Source organism: Festucalex cinctus, chromosome 12 (assembly GCF_051991245.1).
Source record: "Festucalex cinctus isolate MCC-2025b chromosome 12, RoL_Fcin_1.0, whole genome shotgun sequence".
NCBI lineage: Eukaryota > Metazoa > Chordata > Actinopteri > Syngnathiformes > Syngnathidae > Festucalex > Festucalex cinctus.
Genome location: NC_135422.1, coordinates 22,653,726 through 22,669,791, shown reverse-complemented (window position 1 = coordinate 22,669,791; position 16,066 = coordinate 22,653,726). Strand labels below are relative to the sequence as shown.

At 41.0% G+C, this 16,066-nt stretch overlaps 1 protein-coding gene across 5 annotated transcripts in view; it reads right to left on the bottom strand.

Annotated features, from left to right (window-relative positions):
- Positions 1–16,066, bottom strand: part of LOC144031571 (apoptosis-stimulating of p53 protein 1-like) — a 68,178-nt gene that overhangs the window by 15,736 nt on the left and 36,376 nt on the right. For 4 of the 5 annotated variants that reach the window (XM_077538854.1, XM_077538856.1, XM_077538855.1 and 1 more), the window contains 2 exons: positions 4,818–4,913; positions 2,056–2,112 (listed from right to left, as the gene is read on the bottom strand). In XM_077538854.1, the coding sequence (XP_077394980.1) occupies positions 2,056–2,112; positions 4,818–4,913 (153 nt within the window). Of the gene's footprint in view, positions 1–2,055; positions 2,113–4,817; positions 4,914–10,291; positions 10,548–16,066 lie in introns of those variants that run through there. The other variant, XM_077538857.1, reaches the window with a different exon arrangement.

Genomic DNA, 16,066 nt, shown 5'->3' with positions numbered 1-16,066 from the left:
TTTGATTCGATTCATAAATGAGAATCTCGATTCTTTTATGAATCGATTTTTTGGCACACCCCTAATGAGGGACACTGGAGGCAATGTGCGTGAAGGGTCTTGCCCAAGGACACAACGACACATGACTGGAAAGCGACTCGAACAGCGGACATTTCACCGAATGAACGAACAAAATGTTCTTTCTGATTTTTGAAATACTAATGGGGTATATGCCACAGAAGAGGCGGGACGTGATTTTGCACATCAGTTTATTTCCAGTCCAGGTTGCGAACGCGCAACCCAGGGGCACAAATCGGAAGCACAAGTATTTTTGACGCAGCCCACACGTCGCAAACCGAACCGGAAACAAACTGATGTGCAAAATCACGTCCCGCCTCTTCCGTGGCATTTGATATGTCTATTATTATATTTTTGACAGTTATACTATAAATGTATGAATTTAAAGCATTGTGACCGGATGTATCAAATATGACACAAGTCAAAAGTCATATGTGGAAGTTGATTTAAATGTTTGTTTGTTCAAAAAGACCGATAAATACTCTATTTACAAAGAATCTGAATTTTCTGTCATATATGTCATGGTTCAGGCTTTATAGGGTTATTAACGCTGCCCTATGTAACAATTTGTCCAAAAATATCTTTACAAATAGCCTTTTTATTGGACCATTTATGACTCAAACATCTTCTAATTAGTAGATGGACACCTTAGCTGTTCACAATGGGTACCCCCGGCCAATAGTTTTCAGACTGAATTCGGGTTTGAAAATTTCCCGCAGATGTGACGTCATGCGTGTTCTTGTGGTGCTCCGATTAGGCTAAACGTTGCCTTATTTTACTCGCTGATGATTATAGCTACAGTAGGCTAGCGGAATGTGAACGCTAATAAGCCGAGAGCATTCACAGACGTATAAAACGTTGCCTATCTCTGTAAAGATAGCTGTGGACGGCAGCCTGGTGACATTCACAGATTCAAATTTCTTGAAATTCGCGATGGTGTCTGGTTTCTAGGGGTGTTAAAAAAAATCGATTCGGCGATATATCGCGATACTACATCGCGCGATTCTCGAATCGATTCAATAATTGGCCGAATCGATTTTTTTTTTTTTTTTTTTTTTTTTTTAGGATTCACACCTTGAGCATGGAAGGATGTTATATGAACGGAACATTAAGCCTTAATATTTTTATTTTAATGCTGTTCAAACATGAAACAGATTACAACCTCTATAAGACTGAAATTTCAGATAAATAATACATTTTCATATAAATTTACACTCTACAAGCTTACTGATTAGTATTTTCTAAATTTGAATGAAAAAAATCGCAACAATCGACTTATAAATTCGTATCGGGATTAATCGGTATCGAATCGAATCGTGACCTGTGAATCGTGATACGAATCGAATCGTCAGGTACTAGGCAATTCACACCCCTACTGGTTTCTCTTTCGCTATCCATCTCTGCCATGAATGAACCGGTATAACGCGTGATGCAGTTCCCCTCTCCTCCAGCCCCCAACTGCTTTCTCGGTAGAATCTTAGACCCGGGAAGGCGCCGCCAAATGGTTAAGATCATCCATCACCTGCCACTGTGGTGACCCCGGTTGAAGGCCATCCACCCCAAGACACATGATTGTGTTGTCCTTGAGCAAGACTCTCATATCCCAGCCGCTTAAGTAGCCCTCAACTCCAGTGTGTGTTTGCTGTGGCCACGAATGTGATGGGTCAAATGACAAATTAAATGTTTTTTTGTTTTTTGTTTTTTTTCACGATGATCCACTCGGTTATCGCTTATTATGAAGTTCATTAAATTTAGTGACTACTATTTTCAATCTTAGTAAATGATATCAATAATTGTGTGGTTTTAGTTGAAGAATGCTGTGCTTCTATTATTGTGACTTGATATATCAGATTTTTGTGGCCAGTTTGTGAACAAATCCAGGTAATTCCAAAAGGTTCTCATATACTTTTCCTTTAACTGTATATACTCCACAACTGTCTGCGTGTCATTCACGTTTTTCTTTGGAATTGGCATGCAAAATTGCCATCTGGATCCCACCTGTGTCTGTCCCGGGTTGGATCTGCCTCCTTGTTGAAGATACCGCAGCCTTTGCTCCTAAAACAAAGAGAAGGAGAACATATTTCAGTTTAGAATGCACACCCTTTATGATCCCTGAAATAGCTCAAGCACTCACACACTGGTCAAACAGGGACCAAACAGCCCAAATCTCAAAGAACATTTCACAGGACTCCACAGGTGCCATGGTTGAATGACAATCCACAAACCACATATAGTATTGCGCTTGGCCTGATAGAAATGTGACAGTGGCACTTCAGACCTCTTTGGATCGACATGTGCGTGCTTGTTTGTGTGTGCGTTTTGTATGCGTCCAGAGGAAGAGGGCATTGGAATGCTGACAAGTGTCTGTGTCTCTATCACTCACTTGAAAAAACATTCTTGCATGCCTGCTAATACTACATTATGTAATGGAAACTTGCTTTGGTACTGTACATAGGTACAGAGCTGGTTACCAGCAGATTTGTTTGGGGTTCATTTTTTTGGAAGTTTTTATCCATGTCATGTTATATGAATCTGAAAAGTAAGAAAACTATATGCTAAAAAAAAAAAAAAAAAAAAAAAAAAAAAGTTAGCGGTTATATTCTCGAAGGAAATATTTAGCATGTGTTGTTTATCTATCGCTGTTAGGAGGTGCTGACAAGATATTCCGCCACATGCTCCTAATGCTGTGTATGGCAATTGGCATCAAAATTCCATGACAGTAAACGTCACCATCATTGTATGACTTGATAAAGAGGCATCATTGTTGGGAATGCTGACGGACAATAATTCATACAGTGTGTTAAAAATATTTTTGTATGGATGCTGAGAGACAAGCATTTACACCAATCCTATTGTGTATTATGCTTGACCAACTATTCTATTTTCTGCTGCTAAAATGTTATGAACAATGCAAAAGTGGTGATTTTCATTTTAGCATTACATGTACAATGTACAGACTTTTTTGTTCTCATTTGTTGCCAAGGTGACTTTACAAGTTCTCGGGAAGAAGAGTAGCATCTCTTATGCAACTACTTCCGTCCATCTATTTTCTATCTGTTCAGTGTCCAGAGGAACTGGAGCCGATCCCAGCTGACTTCAGGTAAGAGGCTGACGACAGCCTGGGCTGCTCGCCAGACAATCGCAGGGAACATTTAACGGCAGACAAACATCCACACTCATATTCACACCATTCCTGACAGGGGAACAGAGCTCTCGCAGATTCCTCCGAAATAAGGCGAGTGAAGCACAAGAACAGTGTTTCACAATGTTTATTTAGCCAAGACACAACTGGATAGTATTTGTGCCCGCTGGCACTGTCGCGCATCTCACCTCCCGAGTCCTGCATGGATCGAAATAATACAAAGGCTGCCGGCCACTTTGATGATTTTATTTTATTTTTGTTTGTAAATACTGTATTCGGACCAGTTGTGTTACGGACTTAACAAGATAGCATCCAGCGATTTCTGTCAAATTTAGCAGTTCAGCCTTTTGCTCTAAACCAGGGGTGTCAAACTCATATGGCCGCATGGAGGAAAATATATTACTAAGTGGGCCGAATCGGCAAAATAATGGTATATAACTTAAAAACAATTGCCGTCAATTATACACAGATTTTTGTGATTTTTAGTCCATCCCTAAATTACCGAGCTTAACTGTAATCTATTGTTTCAAAAAATAACACAAATGCAAATGAAATGCAGCAACACTTTGCCTGTATGAGTTCCGGACGTGTTAATTCTACCTGTTTTGCATATACCGTATATAGTTCCCAGAATGCATTGTGTGGCACAGTTAATGAAGTTATAAGAACGTTAATCCTTGTCATATGTATTTGTGTTACCAGTAATTGAAATTGTGTCGTATTTAACACGTTTATGTTTGTCTACAATTTAAAAAAAACAAACAAAAAAAAACACTTTTTTTAAACAAACCATAACTTTAAGTTGTGTGTAAAATAATGACTCACAGGGTGGTTCTGTGTACAAGTTACAGTACTCATATGAGGACTGTTTGTGAAATTACAAATATATATATTTAATTGTGGCCGGCTGATTAATTCATCCGACTTCACTTCATCACATGTCTCATGGGCCAGATTGAACCCCTTTGCGGGCCTGATCCGGCCCGTGGGCCGTGTGTTTGACACCTCTGCTCTAAACTGTACACAGCCTATTCACAGTTTTAAGTTTCAACGTGTTTGAGGTGCAAAATGACAATTTTGACTCTCAAAGTGAGAAACGAAAATTTCTTACTTTGAGCCTTGTCTACTGAAGAATGACAAATTTCCAATTACAATGCAGTTTGGCTTGAAATATTGACGGATTGACAATAACCCATAAAAACAGACATTAATACATTGCAATAAAGACATTAAACATGCAAAACATTGCCAATGTCACATCTGAAAAGAAATCCAAAAACCAAACCTGAGATAATTTATCACTAGAATCAATTCATAGATCTAGTAATGTGCTTAAAATGTATTTGAATTCATTCCTTTCCTGTCTTTTTGGAACAGAATAGACTTTGACTGTCCAGCATCTGTGACTTCCTGATGACTTCATTTCCTTCCCATCTCACTGCTTGCATGATAATCCTTAGATGCCCACCTTGACAGCATCCTTTTGGAAAATATATGAGCCATGATCTTCTTTACACACCACACACACGAAGACAAAAGGTCAACCCATTTAAGACTGACTCCAAGCTTAAATTAAGTGACGGGCAATCCATCCAGAGAATGTGTGTGAAAAATGTACCTTGGCAAGCAACATCTGTTGGTGAGCGTCTATTTGTTGCTGTTGTCTTGTGGCCATTTCCTGGAGCTCCGAGAGGGTTAACTCCACCCGGGGAACCTACACAATACATACAGGAAAATCAAATGATAACTGCACCTTTACGTAATAACTTCCACATGGTGCATGTATTAACTACAGCAAAATATTATCAATACAACAGTAAAAACATGATTTCCTTTGTGTTGCTACTCTCATTGGTCCATCTATTATAGACTGTCACATTGAAGATGGATGAGGTTGTTCCTGATTAGACAAAACCAGAAGAGTGACATAAGATAAATGCTGGCCTAGAGTGTACAGCTGCACACGCGTTTCACATTTTCACATTCACGTTTTCAGCTTCTACAGCTTGCTACATGTTATTATGTTAGCAGCTGGTGGCCTTGGCAGGGTGACAGAGTTATAGCATTAGTTCAGGGAAAATGGCCTGCTTTCTATTTGGCGTCACTTTTGTGACACTGTCACTGACAGCATCACATCTGCAATGCAATCTGATCATACTGCTCACATAAGCCTGCATTTTATCACGTGCTGGGCGGCACTCGCTCATTTGTAAGGGCTTATGCTTTGGATACGGAGCAGAGGCGGGGAAATTCAGGGCTGTTCCCGAACGGCAGGTCCATTTCAGGTCATCCTGTCCCAGCAATCTTTTTTAATAGGCCCTTATTTACAATACAACAGCCATCTTAAAAAAACAACTGACAAACTACTGTTTAACAAATACAAGACGACTTATCCCAATCCTGTATAATGTCAATAAAGTCATGCACAACAAGCACATCGGTCGCAAGCAGGACAGCGTACACACCAAGGTTATTCTAGTTTAACAAAACTAATGAAAAATAACTCAAACCAAAAGTGAAAAACCCTTTTCACCAACAAAATGAAAATAAAAACAAATACATGAGCCTTTGGTGTCTCTTGTTCCAGCTCTCACGAAGATTTGAAATCAGCACTCAAAAGGTGTCGTTGCGTTGCGACTGGGGAGAGGTTGGGCGTGGTCTGGCTGCGACTGACAGCAGCAGTGAAAACTGATCTAGATCATGTCTATACTATGGAAAGCTATGCTAAATAAGCTAACCAAATGCTATGCTAATAAACCACTAACCTGAAAATGGGTAAAAAGATGTATGCAAAACGCTACTATTCCAACTCCAACTCACTACGGAGGCGTTTAAGGAGGTGTACGAGACTGAGCCGTGGGTGGCAGAGCGACTATGTCACACTTTGCAAGTCACGTCATAACTGATTTCCGTGTGTAATGAGAGGACAAAGTGCTAAACGAACTCAGTTTATACCAGTGTATACCCTTAAGATGGCGCCAAACACATTTTTTGCCCCAAATTCAAGTTTTGAACAAACATGCACTAAAATGTCAAAATAATGACAAGGACATGTGGACACCAGTTTAAACAGTTTAGCAGCAAAAAAAGTTGAATGAGGGTTGAGTACACCTTTAAATGTGACTATTATTTAATATTTGATATTAACAACGTTCAAAAGCGTGTGGCATAGAAGTGACGTCATTTAGCAGCAGCAAATTTAAAAAAAAGCGCCTCCAGATGATTTTGCACGTTTGACTTCCCTTGCTTTTGTCATTTAACTCAACTTTGTGAATGCCATGGCCTGCGCCAGAGTTCATGACCTGTTATGCAGTACTGGTGTAACAAGTGTCTGTTTACAGTGCGTGATGTTCATGATGTCAGCCTTTGGTCCTTTAGGTGGAATCTGGACCTATGTGATGCTATTCTTTAGTGCTTTATGATTTACTGTCTGCTGGTAAAGTCTGAGAAATGTGTTCGTTGCTGGATTATTAAAGACTGTCGGGCATACTGCGTCTCTGGGTTTCTGCCCCTCGATGTGAATAAATGGAGAAAATCTTATTTGTGTCTGCATTCTGGGATCCGACCTCTCAGTACACAACAATGAAGCACTTTAAAGCAACTATTGCTGCATACAAAGTGCTGCACATGGAGTAAAAATCAGTCATCCAGGTGCCTTTGAGCAAGGCATCAACCCTCAAGAGGTGCACTACATTTTACCTCCTTGCAGGTCTACTTCCATGAGTGGAGTTATACAGTAGAGAGTTGAATCTTCCATGGAGAATTGCAGTCAGTATAATAAATAACTAAAAAAAAATACTACATATAAAATGACATTAGCATTTAATTTCAATATTTTCAGATGAGAATCCTGAGATGCAAATATCACTGCAAGTATGGAGCGAGAAATGAATACAAGATAACAAGGAAGGAAGGTCCCAACCCAGCCACATCCTGCCTTTGTTTATCAACTCACAAGCAAATGAGCTCACACACAAAAATACACTTTACTTGTCCATAGAAATTCCTGCTAGTGAATGATGGCCAGCGGTTACAAGTGCAGAACGAGTTTACAGTTTCACATGTACATATTGCCGGTTAGAGTTTCCAAAAAGTATTTCAGATGGTGTCTTTCCTTGGGGTGTGTACACTGACTTGGCTTGGTGGAGGCAATTTGTTAATTGAAGCGCCCGTGAGGGCAGCATGCAGGTGATGTTGCCATCTAGCAATTAGAAGATTGCTACTTTGACATATCCTCAAACAAGACAGCGAACCCCCACTGATGCTGAGTCAGAAGCTGAGTACCTCAAACAAATAATTTAACACAGCAACAGAAGACGGCTGATGTTTGCAAAAGCTGTTTCAATAGTGAACATGTAAACCATTGATCATCATGAGTGCTGGTCAAAAGACTGAAGCATTTCGGAAAGCAAAGCAAACACAGAGCAATTTGAGACATCCTAAATGATTTTATAAATATAAGAAAGCACCACGATTCGTGTGCACGCACAAAGTGAGCAACACAGCACCCGACACACATAACAACAATTGTGAGTCTCCTCTCCCAAAGCAGATGACCGTCGTAGCACCAAGATGACATATGCGAGGCGGCATGGTGGTGCAGGGCATCGAGCCTTCCACACAATACACAACTTCGGCTGACCGCTAGTTTAGCTCATCTCCTTTGCAAAGTCGGCTTGTCGCTTTTTTGTTATCTCGTAAATGACCTGGGATGTTTGATACCGCTGATAGCAAGATGAGTACTCAATTCTTGAGTGAGTAGTCACTGATACCAATACCAAGTACTGATACCACTAGTACTTTTGAGAAAAAAAGGCAATATGAAGGAGATAAAGATAATAAAATCATTTTAATGCAAGACCTCTATATTTCAATATAGCGTTTTTTCCTTCAAATTGCATGAAATGAATTTGATGTTTTTCCAATTTCTAGTTATTGATTGTAAAATGGCCACAAGCGGGCAGTAGAGCTGTGCGATACTTGAGATTTTGGTATTGATCGATACCAAGTAAATACTGTTGCCAATATCACCGATACCGAGACCAAGTACTTTTAGGTTCATAAAATATTATAGTATCTTAAATCATTTGTCCTATTAAATAACTTTTTTTGCCTTTTTTTTTGCATATTAGACCATTTGCCATAATATAATATCATCAATGGAAACATACCTGGGCTGTTATTTATTTGCAAAGTAGTAATAATCTTCATATTCTTAGTCCATGTCACTCTTCTGCATTTCAAAGAAACGTCAGCCATTTAAGCTCCTCTAATCTAGTCACATTACATAAACGATTCTTACATGTTGTGATACACGAATGCTTAGCTCTACTAGTAGTTGGAAAAGCTCAAACGAAGCACAGAATAACCCATTGTCATATTATGTCATTCAGTGTAAAAATAATTCATAGTTACGGCCAGTGCCGCCCACCGCTGTGATTGGCAGGCCGGCACATGCGCGTGTGCTACAAAGGGATTGCGCAAGGGACCCGTGAGAAACCAAAATATATAAATAAATGTCAAATAGCGATGCTAGCGCTCTGGTATTGATCCGATATCAATACTCACGTTAGTATCAATTCTATCGATACTTGGATCGATCTGCACAGCCCTACAGTAGTGGGCTGCTGATATTAGTGTCAGCTGCTGTCGCGAGTACTGTTACCTAGAAATAAGGCCGGGTATCGGCCCGATACAAAACCCTGGTATCATTACCCGCCCATAATGGCAATTCTGTTATGACCATAACCCAGTGCTTCTCAATTATTTTCTGTCATGCCCCCCCAGGAAGAAGAAAACATCGACCCCCCACCACCCCCACCCCACCGCGACTATAAATAGTATAATTTCTATAAAATTGTTATAAGCACAACCCTGCATAACACTGGATCCGTATTCACGTATAAGAGAATTAAAAAAAAGAAAGAAATATGGACCAACTTACAGCAAAGAATAGCTTTATTAACTGTAAGAGAAAAGATTTAAAGTGCATCTGAAATTCAAAAATTAAATTAAATCCTTAATTAAACTATAAACATATTTTGACTGACCATGTCAAACCATATGATACGGAAAAATAAAATTTCATAAAATCAATAAATAATAATGCATTCAAACTGATCACCAACATTAACTCAGGAGCACAATATTAAAAAAAACAAACAAAAAAAAACAAAAACGTTAACCTGCAAAACAAAAATATATAAAATAATCTGTGCTGATTTTTTTTTTTGCTGTGTGCAAAGCGTGCATGCTCAGTGCAAACAAAACCCCTACACCACCGAGCGAATGCTCCCTGCGCATACTCTGCCAATAATGAGCACCACTGCCCCCTAATGTAGTGGAGGTGCAATTGCACTTTATTCTAGGACAGTAAAAAAAAATAAAAAATAAAAAGGCATGTTCCCCGAGGTCAAACGCGCCCCCCTTGATGGAGCCTCGCACCCCCCTCGGGGGGCCCGCCCCATTATTTGAGAAGCACTGCCATAACCCAATATGGGCTATTTTTAACCCAGTAGTACAATGTCAGTTGGTAGCGCACAGACCTCCACCATGTCTGAAATGTTGGCAAACATGGAAAAACGCTGTGAAAATCATCATGAAAACAATAAAGCCAGTGGTGAGCTATACTTTTGTATAGCATTCAAAAAGGTAGGCATGGGTTGGAAATGTGCTACTTATGTGCCTTGGTGTCACTTGACTAAACTGCTGCGTTAAGCCATTTGTAATGCAGCAAACCTGCAGAGAGCCAAGTCACTTTGTGCTGCCTCATGGTAGTCCCAATTTCATGGCGCACTATTATCTGACCACGACAATGTTGTTGATCATTCTAGCAAAAGAAGATAAGATGAATTAACGATACTGCTTCAGTGCTGTGTTGCATGCCTAACCTTGCTCATTTCACAAGTTGCTGTCCAAGATGAGCATTTGAACTCCACTTCATCTGGATCACTTGTCACAGTCGGAACACAGAAAACAGAACGAGACTTTTTGTAGCTCATGCAATCAACATCCTGCAGACTGAGCTGCTGTCCTTTCCCGTCTGATATTTAACATGCAGTCTCCATCACTTTCCTGCCGCGCTGTATTTACCTGCAGGCTGTCCCATGTGATTCTGCAGGAGCGGACTTTAATTTTGCTGCATTGCCCTTCAATGGTAAATTCCTGCACCAAATCCACCTCATTCCACTCCATCCTTTTCAGCACTTGCAGACAAACGGCTGCCCGTTATGTTTTCTGATCGAACGAGGACGCTACAGGCTGCCGGCAGCGGAAAAACAAAGCAATTCTTAGAGCAACTTTCTCTCCCATCGCGTCACCGATGTGCTATAATTTACGACACCTCCTCTTGCTCACTCTCCTTTGCACGACCCGCACTCCCTCCCTCCCCACGTTCCCTTATCAAGTCTCTGTTATTAATGTGGTTGCACATGAGGTGCAGGGTAAAAAAATAAAAAATAAATAAATAAATAAAAATAAATAAATAAAATAATTAAAAAAAACAGTTATTGCTCCAGTTAATAGAAATTATGTAAACAATCATTACAATTATTTCCTATACTGTGTCTGTCTTTCATACATTTTTCTTCCCATGTCACTCAGTCCTTGTCACGCTGCTGCAACGACACCCAAATCTCACCGACCCACCTGACCGACTACCCACCCCCACACGCCCTCCAAAGCGACCTCACAACTCCCACTTGCTCTCAGTAAGGAAATCACTGCAACACTGCCTTTATGTGTGCGTCGTGAGCAAGATGAGGTTGGATCATAATAGAACTTATTAATATTGGCAGCGTAGCCAAGAATTTTCTTAGACATGCCCGGCGACACACATTTCCACACATGCTCATGTGATTCATGAATACATGCGGTGGGGAGAATATCTGGCCCCTGCTGCGTCATATTTTTCTCATCATTTTCTCACACACACAAAGTACAGATTGTTGCCGGTGGAATCTGGCCCAATCATCGAGGTACACTTTGTGGGCGTGTGTGGGCTGCAGGAGTTGGAAACAAAAGCTGGAATATTTGATTGTTTTAACTTCTGCCAGGCAACCACATTCCAGATTTTCTTCAGTCTAAAAAAAAAAAAAAAACACATTTCAATACTCAACCTGTATTACAGTTGATATGAACCTGTAAATACTCAATGTGGATCATCTTTTTCATTTCTTATATGCATTTGGTTAAATACAAACTGAGTATGTAGTAGGGTAGCATTTGTACAAAAGTAGCTTTGATCATTTTGAATATTAAGAATATTGTCTGAGGTATTTAACGCGTTGTATTCTGTATGTTTTTCACATTGTCCCTTCACTGTGATTGGAGCTTGTACATTTAGCATGTTTGAGGATCATCACTCAAAACGTGCAAAGACTGAAAGCTGTGTAGTAATCAATTGTAGCAATATAGCATAATAATGTTTTTTCACCGTTTGATTTTTGTGTGACCACTGACCGCCATCGTTCGCATTAGTGGTTAACCAACACAATTACAACTGAGGTGGACCATCGCTAAAAATCAGCATGTTTAGAGAGCTTTGTCCAAAATGGAAATAGGCAAAATCATGAGACAGATACCCTGCAATAGAAGACACGGCTTTGGAGTTCTATGAAAGAAGAAAAGATTGACGCAAGATTGGACTCGAGTCGAAGAGAGAATCTTCCTAAAACTCACTTTTTAGTAGGGCTGGGTATCAATTCTAATTTTTTCAATCAATTCGATTTTGATTCACAAGAGTTCAGTTTGACTCGATTTTGATTTTTTTTTCTGATTTGATTCACATCAATTAAATACGATATTGATTAATTATGGCACATCAATCCATCCATCCATTTTCTTGACCACTTATTCCTCACAAGGGTCGCGGGGGGTGCTGGTGCCTATCTCAGCTGGCTCTGGGCAGTAGGCAGGGGACACCCTGGACTGGTTGCCAGCTAATCGCAGGGCACACGGAGACAAACAACCATCCACACTCACAAGCACACCTAGGGACAATTCAGAGTGCCCAATTAACCTGCTGAGCATGTCTTTGGAATGTGGAAGAAGACCGGAGTACCCGGAGAAGACCCACGCGGGCACAGGAAGAACATGCAAACTCCACCCAGGAAGGCCGGACCCTGGACTTGAACCTGAGTCCTATAATCTAATTCAATAATTGTAACTATAAATTAAAAAGGTTCTGAATTGTCTTAAAGTGAAGTTAGGTCTTTCATAAATGTAGGAAAAATACTTTTAAATCCATCCATCCATCCATTACATCCATCTATCCACCCATTTTCTGAGCCTCTTTTCCTCACAAGGGTTTAGGGGGGTGCTGGAGCCTATCCCAGCTGGCTATGGGCAGCAGGCGGGGTACACCCTGAACTGGTTGCCAGCCAATCGCAGGTCAAATGACTAAATACATCTAAATAAACCACTTAAGTATCCATGAGCACATTCCCCATTAACTCAGTTTTCATGCAATCAAAACATCCTTATTTGCTATTATATTTCCTTAAGGATTACTCATTTTCATGGTCCACAACCTCGCCACACCCTGACAGGCCTGTGGTGCAAAAAATAAAAAATAAAAAAATAAAAAAAATAAAAAATAAAAAAAAATAAAAGGAGGCTGCTCGTGGTTGATCTGGTCCCAGTAAAAAAGAAAAAAAATCCTCTTCCTAATCTACAATCACAGAACTGAGACATTCCTGCTGCCCCAGGCTTCAGTGGTGGTTCCAACTTTGAAGATCACCACCAACTGCTTGTCCATCACTTGCCATGTGCCTTCCTCTGATTAGGAAAAACATTGATCATTTATGCAGCAAAATACAAACCAGGTTGGGTTAAAAGTAAATACATAAATAAAGACTTTTAAGTACATTTTCGTTATGCTTATTTTGCCTTTAAAATCTTGAGTTTCTGACTGCTTTATGGTCAAATTGGTCATCTAAAAATGCAGCAGAATGAATGCTTGGTGCACTTGTGGCCAGATGTGGGGCACTCGAGGTACCAGATATGATTCAAGTTAGACTCAAGTTTCCAATGTTAGTGTGCGAGGAAGATCACCAGTTATTACAAGTTTATTGACTTTTGACTTCAAGCCATGATGCTTTGTCATGGAAGTACTTTCAGATCATAGATATACATTTAACTGAAGACACAAGTCAGATCCCACTCAAACACGCACTTAAAAAAAAAATAATAATAATCACCATACTTGAGAGGCGCATATCTATGCAACTGTTACAGCAATAATAACAAATTTAGTGTCAAAAACATACTTGACCAGTGAAAATAATCATCTGGGTCTTTCAAGTCTATCACAACATTGGACCAGTGTTTTGTCAGTAAGAAAGAAATAGACGTGATTTCCTAATAACGACCACAGCAGAGCACACATTCACAGCTGGATGGGCTAGAGTTACACGTACATCCACACATCTCAGTTTGCAACAGCCCTCATGGGCCTCTGAAGTTATGGGTGAGGTTCATAAGAGGCGAGGCTCCCTTGTGGAAAGCAAAGAGGGAATGCTTGGAAAAGACTGTTGTTTCAACCCACATACATTGGGACTAAAAAAATATATGCATATCTGTAGATTATACTTCACAAGCTAACCGTGGGGTGAAAAAAGCAGAGCATAAACATAACATGACACCATTGGTATCAAGATACGCACTTTTCCGGTATTCTAGTAAAAAGCCTTTTCATTTAAAGTGACAGTGTGTAATATTTGACCACTAGATGTCACTATATCAGAATGCAGCCAAAGCGCATGCATTTTGAAGCACGCACATTACGGTGGCTCATAGAGACCACACTCAGCAATCCTACCCCCAATTCTTAATTTGCCTGAGCGAACGAGCATCTTGGTGAACGACTGAGAATTGGCAGCTGCTTTGAAGCCCGGCAAAAAAAAATGAGCGATCCGGATTCAGCTAGAGCAGCTAACAAGAGCGGCTAGCGGGCGTTAGTTGGAGCCATAGGCTGGAGTGGCTAACAAGAGCGGCTTGCAGGAGAAGCTAGTAACAAAAACAAAAAACATAAAGCTAGTAAAAGTGAGAGCAAAGCAGAAGGTGTCAAGCGACGGGAGCCCGAATCACGGGACTCAGCGACATCCATCTGTAGGCCCCATCTGTGGCAGGTAAGTGACAGTCAACCCATTGGCTTTGACGATGCAAACACCACCAGGACTACATCTGTAGCAGGAAAATGGCGGCGAAACATGTCAGCCTCTTGTAAAATGGGACTCCGGCCATGTAATATAATTAGTGATTACTAGACCTACGATTCTATATTAAAAAAATGTACGTTGATGCAATAGAACATGTTTTTTTTTGCATATTATTGAAATTAATAGTGGGTTTTTAAATTGAATGAATTATTAGATCACCACTAGATGGCACTAAAGATTACATACTGTCACTTTAAGGAGTTACTAAAAATGTTCATTTTTCAACTTTTTCTGCTTTTACAAAGTAAGTTTTCGCAGACAGATTTTTTTTATTTTTTTATTTTTTTTATAGCTGTTAAGAATTCACAACATCTTGAATTGTGTTCAGGTCTTTCTTGTGCAGCTTGCTCATCTTGGTTCATTTTCATGACACACATAAATCTGGCACAGCACATGGCATATCTCTGCACGGGTGCAGGTTAGACCCAATATTGGCAATTTTGCAAGTGAGTGTAGGCCAACAGATGTGTGAGGAAGGTCTGCGCCGCTGTGGGAATGGTCATAGCCACCTTCAGTCATGACCAATCAAAGTGTGTCCTTTAATTCCCATTAAATGCGCCACACTAGTCGCACACTCAACTCTCGACATAGACCTGTGCCGTGAACCGTGCATCCCAAATAGCTGTGCCATCTAGTGGGATGTTCAAACAATATTCAGAGAGTTTGATGCCTGCTGCTCACATAATTTATGAATCAAATACATCTGACATTCACCACACGTCACTTGGCAACTTGGCAAACACATCCGGCGATCTTTGCACTGATATGAAACTCAGAATATTCTGGCATTCACGCCACAGCGCATGTGAAAATACAGCTCAATATACCTGTATCTTGTCATGCTCCTATCAGTGCTACCTGCACTTTAAGTCTCATCCAATCACCTCTCGTCTTACATTCTACATCTTGTCCAATGTCCATGCATCACTGTCTGATTACGATACAGCAGTGGTGTCCAAACTACGGCCCGGGGGCCATTTGCGGCCTGCCGTCCATTTTTTTTGTGGCCCGAGACATATGCTAAAAATGGCATTTGACTCAGTTCAAATAAAATAAAAACAAAAATGTTTGGAGATGGTCAAAGTAAGAAGGGAGGGTGTTGAAAAACACACGTGCTATTAAAGTTTATTTTAGTTAACTAAACCCCTCCGTGAGCCAGCACCTTAACGTGGTGGAGGGGTTTGCGTGTTCCAATGATCCTAGGAGCTATGTTGTCTGGGGCTTTATGCCCCTGGTAGGGTCACCCATGGCAAACAGGTCCTAGGTGAGGGGCCAGACTAAGAACGGCTCAGAAGACCCTTATGATGACAAATATCTTTGGAGAAGCGTTTCCCTCGCCCGGACGCGGGTCACCGGGGCCCCCCTCTGGAGCCAGGCCTGGAGGCGGGGCTCGCTGGCGAGCGCCTGGTGGCCGGGCCTGCACCCATGGGGCCCGGCCGGGCATAGCCCGAAGAGGCAACGTGGGTCCCCCTTCCCACGGGCTCACCACCGGTGGGAGGGGCCAAAGGGGTCGGGTGCAGTGTAGGCTGGGTGGCAGCCAAGGGAGGAGACCTTGGCGGACCGACCCCCGGCTACAGAAACTGGCTCTTGGGACATGGAATGTCACCTCTCTGGCAGGGAAGGAGCCCGAGCTGGTGTGCGAGGCCGA